General features: G+C 44.0%; 1 protein-coding gene across 1 annotated transcript; it reads left to right on the forward strand.

The window, feature by feature from the left end:
• Positions 1–1,655: 1,655 nt before the first annotated feature.
• On the forward strand, positions 1,656–16,882 carry zmat3 (zinc finger, matrin-type 3). The gene is made up of 6 exons (XM_035177637.2): positions 1,656–1,885; positions 6,004–6,734; positions 6,819–6,959; positions 7,629–7,795; positions 7,899–8,002; positions 11,485–16,882. Exons 1-6 carry the CDS (start codon positions 1,765–1,767, stop codon positions 11,691–11,693), a joined length of 1,473 nt encoding a protein of 490 aa, XP_035033528.1. The 5' UTR covers positions 1,656–1,764; the 3' UTR covers positions 11,694–16,882.
• Positions 16,883–17,737: the final 855 nt, after the last annotated feature.

Consider the following 17,737-nt stretch of genomic DNA (forward strand, 5'->3'; position numbering starts at 1 on the left):
TTACTAACCTTAACCTTCACCTAAACCTGATTCTAACCCTCAAACAGCCCTTTGAATTTGTGAGGATCAGCCAAAATGTCCTCACAATGATGGTATTGAACCAAAATTGGCCCTCAGAACTATAGATAGACACACACACACACACACACACACACACACACACACACACACACACACGCACACACACACACACACACTAACCCTAGGATTTTGCATTGACTTCCATTCATTGTGGACAGTAACCAAAACCTAACCCCTAACCTTAACCATAATCAATTCATAACTAACCCTAACCTTAACCTAACCTCAACCAGGACCTGAGAAATTAAGTTCTGCCCTAATGATCCCATCAGTGTTTATAAAGCCCTGAGGTCTCCACAGAGGTGACAAACATTAACACACACACTTGTCTCTCCATAGTTGTGAGGACACTCGTTGGCACAATGCATTCCCTGGTCCCTTACCCTAACCTTAAAGGGATAGTTCACCGAAAAAAATTAAAATTCACTCAATATCTACTCCCCACTGTGCCGATGGAGGGGTGGGTGAAGTGTTTGAGTCCACAAAACACTTTTGGAGTCTCAGGGGTAAACAGTGGTGCAGCAGAATCCAGTGAAATTGAAGTAACTGGGGATCGATTCTTCAAACAGAAAAAACAACAGAAAAAGACCTAAATGTCGTCTGATATCCTCGTGCCTTGAGCGGCGTTCACGCACACAGACATCGCACAAGCTCACGCCTCCATGCTTACGTTTGAAGGAGTGGTCACCATTTACTTCAGTTGTATTGGATTTGGCTGCAGTGCTGTTTACCCCTGAGACTCCAAACGTGCTTTGTGCACTCTTCACCCAATCCCTCCATCGGCATAGTGGTTAGGGTTAATTTGTATATGAATAGAGTCAGTGAAGTGAAATAGAGTTAGGGTTAGTGAATCTGTAAATAAGCGGACGAGAAACTGGAAGACACTCAACACCAGGATAGACAATCCACCGCCACTTGCATTTCGGTGGTGTGATTGCAGCGCGACTCACACACACCTATGCACAGCTACGAATGCTCGGCCCTGTGCGTAGGCTACGTACGTAACTATGGCATAGCTTTGACTCAGAGGGGCAATCAGCCATTCTCAGGGGGCCCCCTCAGCTTGGGGCCCCCTGAGAATGGCTGATTGCATCCTTTGCTCACCCTGTTGCCCTGTTGCCCCACCCTGTTGCAACGCCCCTGTAGTAGCCTATACTCCCAAAACCTTATCACAACCTTTCTTGCACTTACATACTTTATATCTCAGGTTGTTTGATTCCCCATCTTTAATCCTGTCTTCAGATCACGTGAACTCTTCCAGTACAAAGCCTCACCGGTGGTTCACCCTGCAGCTTTGAGGCTCGTAAACAGGCAGTAGTAATGATGGGAGTGCAACACTGAGGTGCAACATATTTATTCAATGTGTCATGATTTACCACCCATGCAAATCAGCAGCGGTGGCATCGGAAGTGGACTGTACCAAGAAGAAGGGGCGCACTGGAGCAGGGAGCCTCCGCAGGGGCTTCACCCCGGAGGGGGAAAAGTTACCATGTGGAAATATGTAGATATAAAACCACGAATGCATATTTTGTAATGAGTCACTGTCTTTATTTGACGGTGACTCGATGTGTCTGTGCTCCTCCTGCCTGTGGGGAACACCCCTCCGGTGAGAGGCGCAGTGTCCGAGCCGCTGTCATCCTCCTGCTCTGGAGGAGCAGAAGTTGTCGGAGGGATGTGAGTGCGATGATGCAGCTGAAGAGCGGGGATGCAGCGTACTACCACAGCGCAGAATACTGCAGGAATTACACCTCACCGCCCACCGTCAGCTACGGCCACTGCAGCCATTATCTGCCCCGGCTCCCAGGTAAGAAGAGGAGAGACAAGGGGTCTCCACCATCAGCGGGGTTTGGGCTTCTAGTGTGCAGGGATGCAGAAACCCCAGAAACCAGGGGGAATCAGAGATGAACGTGGATGTGGAAGCTGTGGATGTTTGCTGGCATCCACATTGAGGTGTAGGGGGGGTGGTGCACCAGCTTCCATCCTGCGCAGCTTTGTGGTGCATGGATGCTGCCGTGCAAAAAAAACAAAAAAATCAGGGGGGTCGAGATACTCGCATGGTGTCTTGCACTGTGCAGTGGAAAAGCAGCTCAGGTCTGAGTCTTGACTTGTAACATGAAGCAGCCTCAGTGTTCACTCTCTCTATCTGTCAAGCTGCGTCCCTCCGGTCATAACAGGTGAAGAAATAGAAACTGAGTCATTGCTGCTCCCTTCCATCCACCCCGTGCACCGCACAGCTGATGGTGACATGTGGGAATTACACAAAGAGCGTTGTCTCCATTGCACGGATGATAAAACTGGATTTCCTGGTGGTTTATTAGAGATCTTAGGTCGATACGTGCCATGGATATGAAGCCAAAGCATTCAGATTAGTAGTATGAGGTTGATCAGTGCACCTGGTAGTAATCCTGTTGGTTAATCTTCATCATCTTTACTCATATTCCAGCTTCCATCGTTGTGAAGTACTTGGAAATTCAATGCACATGTTTTATTTAGATTTACACTTTAATTCACATGCATCTATCAGTGTTCAATGTATGCTGTCATTTCTATAAGGTTGCAAGAGGTGGGTACATCCTAGACAGGACACAATTATGTATTAACATGGGAGGATATCAAGGAACTTTGGGGGCCCCCAGGCAAAGTGAACCTGATGAAAGGGTCCTAACACCACCCCCCACCAAAAAAGAAAAGAAGATACCAAACCCCGTCATTCCAATCTTCGAGAAACAATTATTCCAGTATCAAAAATGATGAGCAAAGTGCAAACGCATTTCTAAAACACAAAATATTTGTTGAATTAAACTTCTCAATCGTGATTAAATACCTTTGCGTGCAACATCAATTATCTGAAGACAATATCTTTAACTCTTTTGAAGTCACGATTGGCTTTTGTCAGTGGTTTTTAAGACCTAATCCGTTATTAAAGGAAATAAACTTTGGATGAAACATAACAACAACTGCAGCTCTAAATATACACATGTCTATTTGCCACCAGGACATAGCTTTTCAAAAGTGAGATGTCTACTGAGTTGTTTACTAATCAATAATAGTAATAGCAGCCTAATGCAGAGCCCACGTGTGTTTGAAGGAAAACACCACTCACTTTATGTTAATTATTAAAGTTGATCCCACTGCTCCATACGAGGAGAGATTTGAGCTGCTGCGATAATAGTAGAAGCTATAGGCTCCACTCTAATGGTCCAGATACGTCAATTGCTAAGTACAAGACAGATATATTTGTTCCTCTGCTGCTTCCTGCGCTCGTCCACTGTCCAGTGAAGCAGATGGAATAGGAGGCATGTGCTTCTCATTGCTCTATAATTGATGTGATACAACAGAGTACGGCGAGAGGAACTCTAGAGAAAATGAACACTTGGCCTATTTAGAGATTCTTGATGGAGGCCATGAGATTATCAGGCCCCGGGACAGAAGCTGTTTTGTGGCTCAGCCTTAATACAGTAAACCGAGAAGGTTTGAGCCAAGCAGAAAAGGGAAAATAAATCTGATGACTTTATGAATAACTCCTGCTTTAAAGTTATTTTCCCAACTCTGGCGGATTCATGTAAGACTTTTGAGAACACTATCTCTCGACAACACTACTGTGTCGGGATAACTCGCCACCTTGTACCTCAGGGCGACATGACACAAGCCAGATTTTGACTTGCAAAGTTGACTGTGTCAGCTCCAAAACCTCCAAGTGCAGAACAGCAGCGTCTTTTTCGTTTTTGACTTTGCAGCAAGGTCCACTGCTGTGAACAGACATGTGTGATGCATCTCTGTGGACTGGACCCTTTGGATCTGGGTCTCTGAGGAGAGGGTGTTCTGTACATTCAGTTCAAGTTCACATTGTAGCTATGAAAATATCACATAAGGTAATGTTATCAAGTAAATAAACAGCTTATTTTAACGTAATGTACATGCAGTATGTAGTAATACAGTCGTATCTATAATGTGTGATACAAATACACTAGATCGACGACATGACAGCTCCCTTAAGGAAAGCCAAAGCGTTTCAATCGCCCCCTGATGGCTGGCATGCTACATAGGTCCTAAACCCCGCCTCCTCCATGTTAGCAGATGGGATATGGGCCAGATTGAACGTCCAATACATTTTTCTCACACGTGGTTTCTGTAGTGTGCATTTTTCTGGTAAGTTTGGTTTTAAAGAGTTATTTGTTGTAAAAATGGAGAGAAACGTCACGATTTGACAGCGAATGGTCAACTGCTCCATCCTCCATCGCTGCTGCGCTGACTCTGGCTCCAAATGTGGTCATCAAGATGGTAGAGGCTTGGTTTCTGGATAGTGGGAGGAAGTGGACACATGTCATCCATCTTTATCTACAGCCACCATGCACAGCGTGTTCCCGGAAACGACTTAATGAATCATATCAATCAAACAGGCTCGGCTCTGCTGCAGTGAAATGCTGCGCAGGCCGTTTCTATTGAGGTCAAAGGTTCCTCATGAGGCTGCTGCCACCGATGTGCAGTGGGTGGAGCTGGATTGGTGGACCTGCTTCTTTATGACACTAATGCTGAGCTACTTATTGGTCTCATCCAACACCAACAGCAAAAAGAGCAGAGATATACTGAAAATATATTTTTGTTAGAACCTTTCGACCCCTTTATTTTAATCATAATCCGTTCCTTACTTCGGTGCTGAAGCCGTCGTTGTTGTGGTGTTTCTGTCACAGATCAACTTCCACATGAGAGGTGTGCTGTCTTCTTGTGGATTTTCTTTTTGATGAAGCTTGAGTATCTGTCAGAGCTGCTTCTCTTTGTCCCCTTAATGCTCACCCAGCCCCTCGGTTTATCACAAGTAAATAACTGTTGCTCCGCTCAGAGGATGCCAGAGAAAATGTCCTTAAAAGCAGCTCCCAAGAAGAGCAAATGTAAAAAGCTTCCATTATGTTAAAACAGCACACAATGTCCTTAAGCAGTGAATCTTAATGAAAACAGTGAATTTATTCCTTAACTACTATATAAACAACAGATCCTGCTCTGCTGACAGTCTAATTTTGCTGCTGACATTACTATAAGGTCAGAGCCTTGTCCAGCATACCTTTACACTGAGGTCAGTCAGGCCAGGTGACGGACAGCCAGCCACTCGACAGACACACGGACAACTAGCAGCAGTCGGAAACACAAACACCCCCGGGTGTTATTTTGGGTCCGTGAATCACTGCCGTTGGGCGTCCGATTGGATTCCAGATGAAAGCTTGCAGCACAGTGAGGTTTGACACAGCTGTTGGCCTATTACTCGTGCACGTACACGCACACATACATAAAGAGGAGCATCAGAGTGGTGCAGAGGAACACAACCATTTGTGTATATGCATGCACAAACATAAACACACACACACTGTATAAACCTATTCGAGCGTCACACTTCATCTCTTCATCTCCATCTGATCTCTTATGATGAGAGAGGCTCGAGGATTTTATTCTAACTCTCTCTGTGTGTGTGTCTGTGTGTGTGCACATGCAAGTGGACGTAACGTCCTGCGTTCATGCCTGCTGGCGCTGCAGGATCAGCCTAATCTTTCTGATGCCCACTGAAGCTCCTCTGTCCGAGAATGTGTTTCCATTCGCCCATCTCTTTATATTTGTCCGGGCCTCAGGGCTCCAAGTGTCCCTTAGTGTCACTGTGCATTTGTTATTGGATTTTTCGTGGTTATGATCGCAGTATTCACGTCAATCTGCAGTAGCTGAAGCGTTATCAACAGTCTGACCCAGTGCAATGCATACAATAATGTTGCAACACTTTCCTTTGCCAATGAAGAGCTGGAGGATACATCCTACTTCTGATTAGTAGAAAACATATTTACAGATCTCAATTAAATTGTCTTAAATTTCAAATTTTCTTGCTTCGTAACGACTCCACCAGCTTAGTCCGAACTTGTGTATTTTCTGCTGCGTCCACAGGGCCTGAGAACATGTTGAAGCCTCCCCTGAGTCTCTTCAGCCACCCCCAGCAGCCTTTCCACCACATGGACGCCCTGCACCAGCTGGGGCCTCCACCAATGGCACCTACGCAGCCACTCGGCCCACCACCCATGGCCCCGGCTCAGGCAATTGGACCCCCAACTATGGCTCTCTCCCAGACTCTAGGGCCCCCTCCCATAAGTGCTACTCACCCATTAAGGCCTCCCCACCTTACCCCACCACACAGCTTAGGCCCCCCTCCAATGGTGCCAGCTCAGCCTTTGGGACCTCCACCCTTGCCACACACCATGGGGCCCCCACATGTAGATCACACACAAGCGATAGTGCCTCCAACCATGGACCTCACACAGCCATTAGGGCCTCCACCTTTGAACCATGCACAGGCGCTGGTGCCACCACCTGTAGTGGCACCCGGAGCTGGCAGATTCTCCCTCCCTCCCAGCCCTCTGTTGTCCCCTCCTGCTCCGGGCCCAGATCCCTCACAGCTGCCCCCACGGCCCCCAGGTCCAACCCTCATCCCATCCGGCCTCATCCCCTGTCATCTCCCTGGTCAGGCAGCCCCAGCCGGTGAGCAGCCCCAGGACGAGGGCTCTCCGCTGGGGATGGAGGAGCAGGAGGACATGGGGCTGGAGGAACTGTGCAAACCGCTGTACTGTAAACTCTGCAATGTTACACTGAACTCCGCCCAGCAGGCACAGGCTCACTACCAGGTCAGTGGAAATACACATTTACACATGCAGCAGATGTAGCACATTCGTACACATATAATTATATCCCTTTATCTGTCTGTCCAGGGGAAGAACCACAGTAAAAAGTTGAGGAATTTCTACGCTGGCAGTCAACAGCCACCAGCGATTAGGATCCCAGAAGTCCTTGATGCAGCGGGCCAGACAGCCCTCAACTCAGGATCCACAGACAGTGACACAGGCCGACAGGTCAGACTCAGCAACACAACGTTACACTTTTAGTTTGGGAGGTGGGCGAGCTGCTGCCGAAGTGACTGATGTGCTGATGGAGGTCGTTTCCCTCTGAGGAGTTGGTCAGGAACTGCTGAGTCACTCTGCTTCATTTCCTTATCTTCTTACCACTGAGGAATTTACTGTCTGTTCTCAGTCTAAACGCACTTTGAAAAGAAAATACAAACTTTCTCTGACTCATTTTGTCTGGTTGGTGCCACCAGAAGTTAAATCTGACGTCCATTTAAATGCAAGAACTTTTGTAATTAAATAATAAAGGAGGTGGATGTCGAATTAGCATTAGGAGATATACTTAAATGAAACTATTGTATATTATGCATTTTACAGTAAAGGTATAAATTCTTAGACTTTCATCGTGTTGTTGAAGTTCGACCACTGTGCTTGTGTTTCTGTCCCTGGTGTTGACTTTGAATAAAGAAAGCAAACATAGAAACCAATAATAAGTTTAGTAAAATGTACAAAACAGGGAATTTTTTCTAGGCCTGTGCTTTTTGCTCGTCACTGAAATTGAATATGTCTTTGGACTTTAGTGCGTTTGTACTAGATTGAAAATCTAAGGAATTCCTTGCAGTCCTCCCACCTCCCTTCCCTTCTCTCAGTATGCACTGCTTTGTCCCGTGTCCTCAGGCGCTGTACAAGGGGGCGACTCGGGTCATCTTGGCCACAGAGAACGACTACTGTAAGCTGTGTGACGCCTCTTTCAGCTCACCGGCGGTTGCACAGGCTCACTACCAGGGCAAGAACCACGCCAAGAAACTAAGGCTCGCAGAGGCCCAGCAGAATTCCAATAACATGTAGGTTTGGGCAAAGATATATACGCCCATCCTCATTCTACTTTGTGCAGATATACTGTATGTTACTCAGGAAACTTAATCAGTGATTTTCACTCTGTTACAGGGAAGGCAGCAATGAGGCGGCCGCAAGAAGAAACAGGAAAGATGGCAGCGAATACAAACTGGTGAAAAACCGCCGCAGCCCACAGCTACCGGCCGCCATGCCAGGTAACATATCAAGAAAATGAAAAATCACTGAGGTATATACTGTATATTATATAATATGGGGCAAAAAAAACAATTTCATAAACATATGGTGGGATTAACATCATCATGGCATCACCGTGAAGTCAGAAGATGACGTCATAGAGTTAAGTCACTTTTGCAACCAAGAAAATTCATCACATACATCATATGGTATGAATTAATTAATCATTGTGGAATCTATGATACGATAAAACATTAGCATTGCTTGATTGGTGTATGGTGTATATGCACCATGTCTGCAGGGTGTACATCACGCCTCGCTGGCTTCTACATGAATCCACCAGTCGGCACTAACACTGTGCAGCATGGTGAGCAACTGCACAACCATTTGGCCTCTAGCACTTCAGACTGGATTTTTTCCCCCAGCATAAAATGTGATATAATCCATAAAATTCTCTGCACATATGCACTATATATTCTGTCCGGGGCGTTTGGCTGTCCAGCGTCTCATCCTCGACTCCAGAAGCCGAGCTGTAATGAACACCCCTGGGGCAGAGAGAGAGAGAGAGGGAAGAAAACCAGAAGCAGTTCTTCTCCCATATACTGATGACGGGAGACGTCAGTGAAATAAGCTTCTGCAGCTTAGTTAGAACGACACCGAAAATAATTTGTGTTATTTTTAGGACAAGACGATAACATTAGGAACCTCTGCGCTGAAAATAAACATATTTAGTGGTATTATGAAAAGTCAGCGTCACTTTATTGGCTTGTTTCAGCGCTCTCTCTCTCTCTCTCTCTCCCAGTAATTGCACAATAGTAATAAGTGAAATGGTTCCACTAAGGCCCAACAGTCCCCTCATGGTGTTTAATCAAGCTGCACCAACTTTCACACACTTATAGTAATCAATCCCCTAAACATGCTTTTTTCATTAAGAATCATAAATGAATCCCTGAAAAATAAGTGAAAATGTAAAAAAAAACATCCTGTGTTGCAAAGTAAAAATAATTCCTGGATCTGCTCCGATGTGACGGCTTCTTCACTGAACTATTCCACATCCTTCCACCAAGTTTCATGCTCATCCGTCCAGTAAACAAATGGAATGGGGTGAAAACATAACTTCCTTGGTGGAGGTTACAATAATACTACTACAATTACTACTAATACTACCATACTAATCATAAATAATAACAACAATATACTAATAATACATACTAATAATAATAATAATAACTTCATACTCAATAATCACCACACAACTGCATCACTTAACATTTCACCAGTGTCTCATCTGACCTACAGGCAGAAATACAACATTTGTATCTGAAAGCTTCCATTAGCCTGACCGTGTGTGTGTGTGTGTGCTGTGTGTGTGTGTGTGTGTGTGTGTGTGTGTGTGTGTGTGTGTGTGTGTGTGTGTGTGTGTGTGTGTAAACAGATACACACGAGGTAATGTCAGACTCTGACGTCAAACAACCACTTCTCTCTCTCTCTGTCTTTCACTCTTTCTACAGGCAAAGACACCACATGTTAGCATGAAACAGCATAAATCACACTGTAGAGCCAATTCTCTTCCTCTCTCACTCCCTCTCTCTCATTCACTCTCTTCCTCTCTCACTCCCTCTCTCTCATTCACTCTTTTCCTCTCTCACTCCCTCTCTCTCATTCACTCTCTTCCTCTCTCACTCCCTCTCTCTCATTCACTCTCTTCCTCTCTCACTCCCTCTCTCTCATTCACTCTTCTTCTCTCACTCCCTCTCTCTCATTCACTCTCTTCCTCTCTCACTCCCTCTCTCTCATTCACTCTCTTCCTCTCTCACTCCCTCTCTCTCATTCACTCTCTTCCTCTCTCACTCCCTCTCTCTCATTCACTCTCTTCCTCTCTCACTCCCTCTCTCTCATTCACTCTCTTCCTCTCTCACTCCCTCTCTCTCATTCACTCTCTTCCTCTCTCACTCCCTCTCTCTCATTCACTCTCTTCCTCTCTCACTCCCTCTCTCTCATTCACTCTCTTCCTCTCTCACTCCCTCTCTCTCATTCACTCTCTTCCTCTCTCACTCCCTCTCTCTCATTCACTCTCTTCCTCTCTCACTCCCTCTCTCTCATTCCCTCTCTTCCTCTCTCACCCTCTCTCTTATTCCCTCTCATCCTCTCTCACTCCCTCTCTCTTATTCACTCTCTTCCTCTCTCACTCCCTCTCTCTCATTCACTCTCTTCCTCTATCACTCCCTCTCTCTCATTCCCTCTCTTCCTCTCTCACTCCCTCTCTCTCATTCACTCTCTTCCTCTCTCACTCCCTCTCTCTCATTCACTCTCTTCCTCTATCACTCCCTCTCTCTTATTCCCTCTCTTCCTCTCTCTCTCTCTCATTCACTCTTTCTCTCACTCCCTCTCTCTTATTCCTCTCATCCTCTCTCACTCCTCTCTCATTCCTCTCTTCCTCTACTCTCTTACCTTCTTCCTCTCTCACTCCCTCTCTCTCATTCCTCTCTTCCTCTCTCACTCCCTCTCTCATTCACTCTCTTCCTCTCTCACTCCCTCTCTCTCATTCACTCTCTTCCTCTCTCACTCCCTCTCTCTCATTCACTCTTTTCCTCTCTCACTCCCTCTCTCTCATTCCCTCTCCTCACAACGTTGTGCAGATTTAATCAGTTTTCTTGATGGACAAACCCCAGAATAGTTGCACTTGCTCCTGCAGTTCACTCCTCACTGTCTTTTTTTATCTTTCTCCTCATCACCTTCTAGTTTCTCTGCCGTGTGAGGACACACACACGCACACACACACACACACACACACACACACACACACACACACACACACACACACACACACACACACACACACACACACACACACACACACACACACACACACACATTACAATTTTTCAATGTGTTGTAATCTCAGACGACTTTGTGTGTGATACTGATCTATTTTCAACATCAGACGTGAAGTGTAGCTTTGTGTTTGTCTCCAGCCTTCATGCTAATGTCAAAATACATATTCGATCAATCAAGTTAGGTGATAATTTGCAGTATAAAAAAACACGACCTCCTCCATGTTAGTGGATGGGACATGGACCAAACTAAAAAGTACATGTCAAATGAGATGATTTCTGTCATTATATTGAGTTTGTATCACACTGTGTTCATGTCTCTTAAAAGGTTTGTTTTAATTAGTTATTTGACGATATAAAATCATCGTGATTGACAGCTGAGACAGACACGTGATTGGTTGGAGGGACCACAGATGACCTAAATCAAAAACAAGCCAACGTCAGTGGGATTCATTCTCGGCCGACCATGAATTAAGGATTTTCTGCTTTTGTCTCTCGTGTATTTTTGTAAATTGAACATTTCTGAGTTTGGGACCACAGGCCAGACCAAACAAGCATTTATCCGTTGTAGCCCTTCACCTCATATACTCTTAAACCTATTTTAAAGTTTCCTTCCAGCTGTCAGGAAAGAGAATTCAGCCAACCATCTCCTCTCTTTGTCCCTGCAGGGCCGTACTACAACCCCAGGCCGAGGCAGCGCATCCCCAGGGACTTGGCCATGTGTGTGACTCCCAGCGGACAGTTCTACTGCTCCATGTGCAACTGTGGTGCCGAGCAGGAGACGGACTTCAGGCAGCATCTGGAGAGCAAGCAGCACAAGGCTAAAGTGTCAGAGTTAAGATACCGCCACGAGATGGAGAACCTCGGCTACAGCTAAGGGACACGCGATGAGAGGGGGGTAAGAGAAGGGACAGAACGGGTGCAGGTGGCAAACACTGACCTGTGTTTAAGGGGTAATACTTAGTGAAGGGACCAGCCCAAATAGCCTCAAGAGCTTGTTGTAGTTCATTTGATTTATGGATCAGACACTTGACCTAATGCTCAAACACACGAAGCTATAATTGGCTTTGGAAATTTTTAATATCAGCCTTTAGAAACAAACCAGGCTGCAGGAAAATGGTGAAAAGTGCAGCTTTCACCTGTTACGACCCTGAGGTCGTGTTCTTTGGTGAACGTGCTGTTATCTACTGAAAAAAGTAAAAATATATATCAAGGCACTGACTACAACCTTTAGTGAGACTGTTTCTGGTCAAGTTTCATCCAAGATCTTGAGTGGGTTGCTTTCTGAGAGGATACGGGGAAATGCAAATGAACTGCAAGTAAATCTTGAGCTTGTTGTGGCTGCAGGGAGCCGACGAGTGGAGCACACGGACCTCCCAGGGCGAGAGGAGAGGACAAGGACAGACAGAGAGAAAGAGAGAGAGAACGCAAACTGTGGAAAACAGAGAAATTGTTGTTGAAAGTAAAAAGAAGGAGACGAGCGCAGCGGCGAACAAGGGAATGAATGAGCCCTGCAGGTGTTTCTATAGCAGGGACCACTCAGTGACCGCAGGTCACGAAAGAGAAAACCCAACATTTTATAACCTGATGCAGGCAATAAAATCCAAAGTACTATTTAAAACTAAAACAAAAGCACAATGAACATCACCTGGAAGAAACGGTGTTACACAAATCTGTTCGCCTTCGCCAACCTTTTACTTACCGGCCCTTTGGTGTGTTTCAGGCTAACGGCTGAGCCCTGCTTAGCTTCGTATGTGCCTTTAGTGGGAATAAGGCTAAAGAATTAACCTTGGCGAGCCATTCAGCAAATACAGTAGAAGCCAATCCACAGTGTCGATTGGGATTTTCTATATTCTCTGTCATCTTTCTTCTCGTTACACAAATCTCATGTAAATATCCTCAAATTTAATGAGTTGAAATATAGAATAAGTGAGTACAATAGATTCTTTGTTTAATGTTAGCCTGGTGTATATTGTAAATACTCATAATCTATTTATTAATTATCAGGAATCTTGTACAAAGTGTGCACTGATTGAATGTCTGCCCTGTGTGTGTGTGTGCGTGTGTGCGTGTGTGCTGTGTGTGTGTGTGTGTGTGTGTGTGTGTGTGTGTGTGTGTGTGTGTGTGTGTGTGTGTGTGTGTATTTTACTGCAGGCCTGCATTACCACTTGGATGGGGCCTTTGTTGAAAACGTAACTCTGGTACCATTCGTCTGTAGTGAAAAGCTGCTGGAGTCGAAGTTATTTCTGAAGCTGACACTAAAAAAACCTAAGTTGAGTCTTTGGCATCGTGATGAACCTGCAAACACTTTGAAAACTACATTGTTGTCTTTAACTCCAAACTTCTAATTAGTTTGCAACTTAAATGAACGGTGCTGCTTGAAGAGAGCCGGTGAGTGTTTCTGGTTGTACGACATATCAAGTTAATCGTCCTGATCAATCTCGACTCCCAGAGGGGACGTTACTGAGGTTTTACTGAAGTGTGAAACGGCTGCAGAGGAGCAACACGTCTGCGTCTTCAGACAAATGCTTTTGTTTTCTTTTACCCTCGACGACCTGCTCAGCTTGTTCTGCAATATTTAACCAATCCTGAGAAGATCTTATTTTTTAGTCAAACATTTAATGAGTAAACGTGAGTAAAGTGCCTTTAACTCAACGGCATTCAAAGATAACAGTGACAAGGTCAAACAAATCTAAATTTATCTAGTGTATTAATAATCTGATTATTATCTACTGTAGCTACAAAATAATAATAATAATAAAGCTTGATTTATCAACCAAAGCCCCTTTTGAGAGTTAGGAAATGAGACTGAAAATAAAACAAATTAAACTAAATTTGGTTTTCCAACTTTTCCAGCATTACAGCAGTGCGTGCACACGTTTGTACATGTACACACACACACACTCCCACTTAATTCAATCAGTCAGGCCTGATAGCGTCGCATATCCAGATGTGTTACAAGCAGCGTCCAGTGTTTGTGTGCGGTTGGTTGAGTTCACTGAGGCGAGAGGCAGCTGTTTACATCTCACATGTGTCTCCAGAGCACAAACACACACCTGATCACACACACGAGGACACTCAGGAGAATCGTACTGTGACAGCGGACTGCCGCGTTCAGGGATTTAAACATGTGAGGAAAAAGAAGAGGATGGGGAGTCAGAGAGGCAGAGGCAAACAAAGCAAAGAAAACAAAACCATTGGCTGCTTCATTAGCCCACCGTGTTCACACAGAGCAGAACAAAGAGGAGCTGGAGAAAGCAGAGCTGTAACCAAAGCTGTGGGCGAGGCCCAGTCGACGAGATCTTCCCATTAGACGGAGCTGCGGTCTCTCCTCCTCCTCCTCGGAGAAATAACACGCTTTGTCTTATATGAAAGTGCTGGTAGCATCAGCCTTCATTGTGCTGACAGGCTTCTTAATGCAGACACCTTCAGCTAGTGCATCAAATAATGCGCTTCACAGGAGATGAGGAGAAATGAACAGGCTCCTACAGACTTTGCTTAAAGACTCTTTAAGATACTGGAGACAGCATCGGGAAACCATTTGGGCTTCTGCTCCCATTGCTGCCCAATTAAAAAGTGGAAATCATCAACTGGAGACCCCTCGTTGCAGATTAGTTTGGACCTGATTTATGAGCAGCTCAACCAAAGATTGATTTTTCACATTCATTTTAACAAGGCTGGACAAGCTGTGCAGCTGCCACCGGGCCCCCAGGCGCCATTCAAATTCACCCAGTATCTTAGTATTTTCATTTCAAAGAAGAGAAAAGTCATAAAACATAAATGTGATTTTTTTTGGGTGTTGCAGGAATATTGTTTTCTTTCTAAATCATCTTGAGAGTCCTCAGATTTATCTTTTCTACCTTGAGGCCACTGCTCCAAACCATGAGGCATCAACAAGATCATAGTGATTCTAGATTGGTTTCATTTTGGGAAACACGTAAAAGATCTGTGCTCCTCCATCACAGTCAAAACAGTAAAAACACTGAAGAGCCCACAACACTGCATTTTTTATAGTATTCATGATTTTTAACCTTTGACCCAAAGCCTCCTGGATCGTTTGAAAGAGTTTCAAAGGGGAACAACTAAAAAACTATCAATCTAATGTCATTAATAATAATAATAAAACACGATTATTGACTCGACTCAAGAAAATCTTGAACCCAACAGGCTTTAATGGAAAGAAAATGAAAGAGTCAGAAATATAATGGCAAACACATCTTATAGTAATAGAGTAAAACATGTCTAATCTCTGGTAAAACGTAAAATGTCTACACAACTAATTCAATATTGTTGCAGTGATTAAACCTTAAACGTCTGAATATATAATATATGATAATGGTTTAACAAATGTTTTAAGGCATTAAAAACCACTGTGGTGAATAAAGGTATTTATAAGATGAAAAGGTCAGTACCTGGTTCACAGTTGTTTTATTTTCAATCAGGATTTTTATTAATAACACTCTAGATCACATTAATGCTTATAAACGCTCTGTTTAGCTGTTGTTTGGTCCGGTGACGTCTTTAAACCACTTCGGATTATTTTGTCTTTACCCGTTAGAGACTGTGATGGTCTATAACTAGAATATATAGATAATAATTGATTTCTCTGTTTTTAACTAACGCTGTAATTTGAACTCTGATAATGTCTCGGCACCACAAGTTAATGAGTTTGTGCTTTGCTGTAAATCACAGAGATGTATTATTACACATTTTTCACATATAATTCCGATGTTTCTACTGCTGAGAGAGAATGAAGATGTGAGGTGAGGGGTCGTTTGGAAATGTCTGCGCTGAATCCACAAAAAGGGCATTGGTCCGAATCACGAGTTTGCACTGAATATAAAAAGACACTGTTGTTATAAAGAGATTATAATTGTTTATTTCAAGTGAACGCTTTGCTACCATTGTTATCATTTGCCTCTTCGATGAGTTTTATCCCAATGTTTACAAGGTGAGGGGTCGGAGCTGTTAATGGACGTGTATCATATTTGTAAATGTGTGTTTCTCCGTGTGCTGCACCGCTGGACTGATCAGATCAGACCGGGGGGAGATGGGCGACACTGTGAGGCCAAGTAGGAGAAAACGACACTGTAACCTGTGAGATGTAGCACAAACGAATATGAAAAATAATAATATACATACTCTGCAAGGAAATTAGACACAACTGATCAGAGTTTGACAAATAACGAAGAGACGATGGACCTTGTAAAGTTATTAGAGGACACGGTTTTAATGTCGTCATGTGGCTCTGTAGCTTTATGAGAATTGGTCCCCAAAATGTCAAACATAGATCCTGAAATGATCTTCTCTTGCCTGCATGTATCATCATGTGCACGGCGGCTACATTGGTTTCGAATGGCGTCACTCTTTTCAGAATATATGGAATGGCGAATGCTTGCCTTACGTAAAAGCCCTTGTATCCTTGTGTGCAGGCCACAGATTGTAAATAAAGATGGACGGCGCGTCTCCACTTTGTCCCGTTTTATAAAAATGTAGCTCAAATATCCCAGATGCAGCATTTTGGACGACATTTTGCAGTAGTGATCATGGAGTGGGACCAAGGTGTTGAGGTCACGCCAATGTCGAGTCAATCATGATGTCTGGTCTGGGTTTTGAAGCATCGATCGACGAATTAACACCAAACTATCTGGAAAAATCTACATTTGAACAAACGATAATCATAATTATTTGTTTGGTCCATGTCCAGTGCACTTACATGGAGGAGACAGCGTTTATGACCTATTCTGTAGCCAGCCACCAGTGGGCGATCAAGATGTTCTGGCTTCACTTTTTCGGGGAGCCGTCGTGTCGTCCATCTTTAATTACAGTCAGAATTCAGGACCCCACACCACTGTCAGGGGCCCCAGATATCTTCACAGTGCCCCCTGCAGGACAGTGTTCACTCCCTGTGAAAACCTCAGCACACTTCCTGTGCCTCTGAACAAAGTTGCCAATACACTGACTGATTGGAAACCTGGATGACTGACGCACTGATTTCTGTATCTTTGTGTGTGTGTGTGTGTGTGTGTGTTTTCTGATGAATAAACGTGCAGATGATCCAAACGACGGAGCTGATGTGATGATCATTACTGTGAATGGGTCTCATTTGTTCTCGCAGTGCTCCGGGGGAAATAAACATTCTGCTGGCTGATGCTGTTATTGACTCACGGGGAGAAGCTCTGTGCTGTTAACCATGATTAAGTCATTACTCCTGGTGTTACTCCTGCCCAGAAAACGGTTTCTCTGCCCCTTGCCTGTCAGCAGTATATATATATATATACTGTTTATATATATATATATATACTGCTGACAGACAGATTGCTTGAAATGTGGTTTTCTGGCCTCAGGTTTAAATCATTGTGATGATTCACAAACTTGGATTTCTGCCACTGGGTGGATCTTTTATATTTGTCAAGCAGAGACACGACGCTGCAAAGTGCCACCGTCTGCTGTTTCTACTACTGCTGACACTTTCATGAATGAATGCAGGTTATAAGGGTTTATATTTACTGTAGTTTTTTTTTACATTAATAATAATATAATAGAACTTAATATAATTTAATATATATAGCAAGAGCAAATGGGTAAAAAAGCAATAAGACAAACTGACTTCTGATTAAAAGCAATAAAATAATTGAAATAATGAAATAAAGCAATACAATAAATACAAGTTAAAAGCCTTTTTATAATAAGATAATACTATACTACTGCTCCCTTTTATTTCATGGGATTTTTGCATCTTGATATTTATAATTCTTCTTCATAATTCCCATCCTTTAATTCTAAGGGTGCATTATTGCTGGTTTAGAATAGAAAACATTTCTTATTTGCATGCATGAGTTTTTCGTCCAGCTCGTGAGTCTTTGGACGCAGCAGTGAAAACCCTGATGGCTGGAGGGACAAAGGATTTCCAGAGGCGCT

Source organism: Hippoglossus stenolepis, chromosome 14 (assembly GCF_022539355.2).
Source record: "Hippoglossus stenolepis isolate QCI-W04-F060 chromosome 14, HSTE1.2, whole genome shotgun sequence".
Taxonomy (NCBI): domain Eukaryota; kingdom Metazoa; phylum Chordata; class Actinopteri; order Pleuronectiformes; family Pleuronectidae; genus Hippoglossus; species Hippoglossus stenolepis.

Bases quoted from the DNA above. Each gene is read 5' to 3' on its own strand.
- zmat3 (XM_035177637.2), top strand. From the start codon at position 1,765: ATGATGCAGCTGAAGAGCGGGGATGCAGCGTACTACCACAGCGCAGAA. The intron at 1,886-6,003 runs GTAAGAAGAGGA...CTGCGTCCACAG, and splicing joins TTATCTGCCCCGGCTCCCAG to GGCCTGAGAACATGTTGAAG. The intron at 8,003-11,484 runs GTAACATATCAA...TTGTCCCTGCAG, and splicing joins GCTACCGGCCGCCATGCCAG to GGCCGTACTACAACCCCAGG.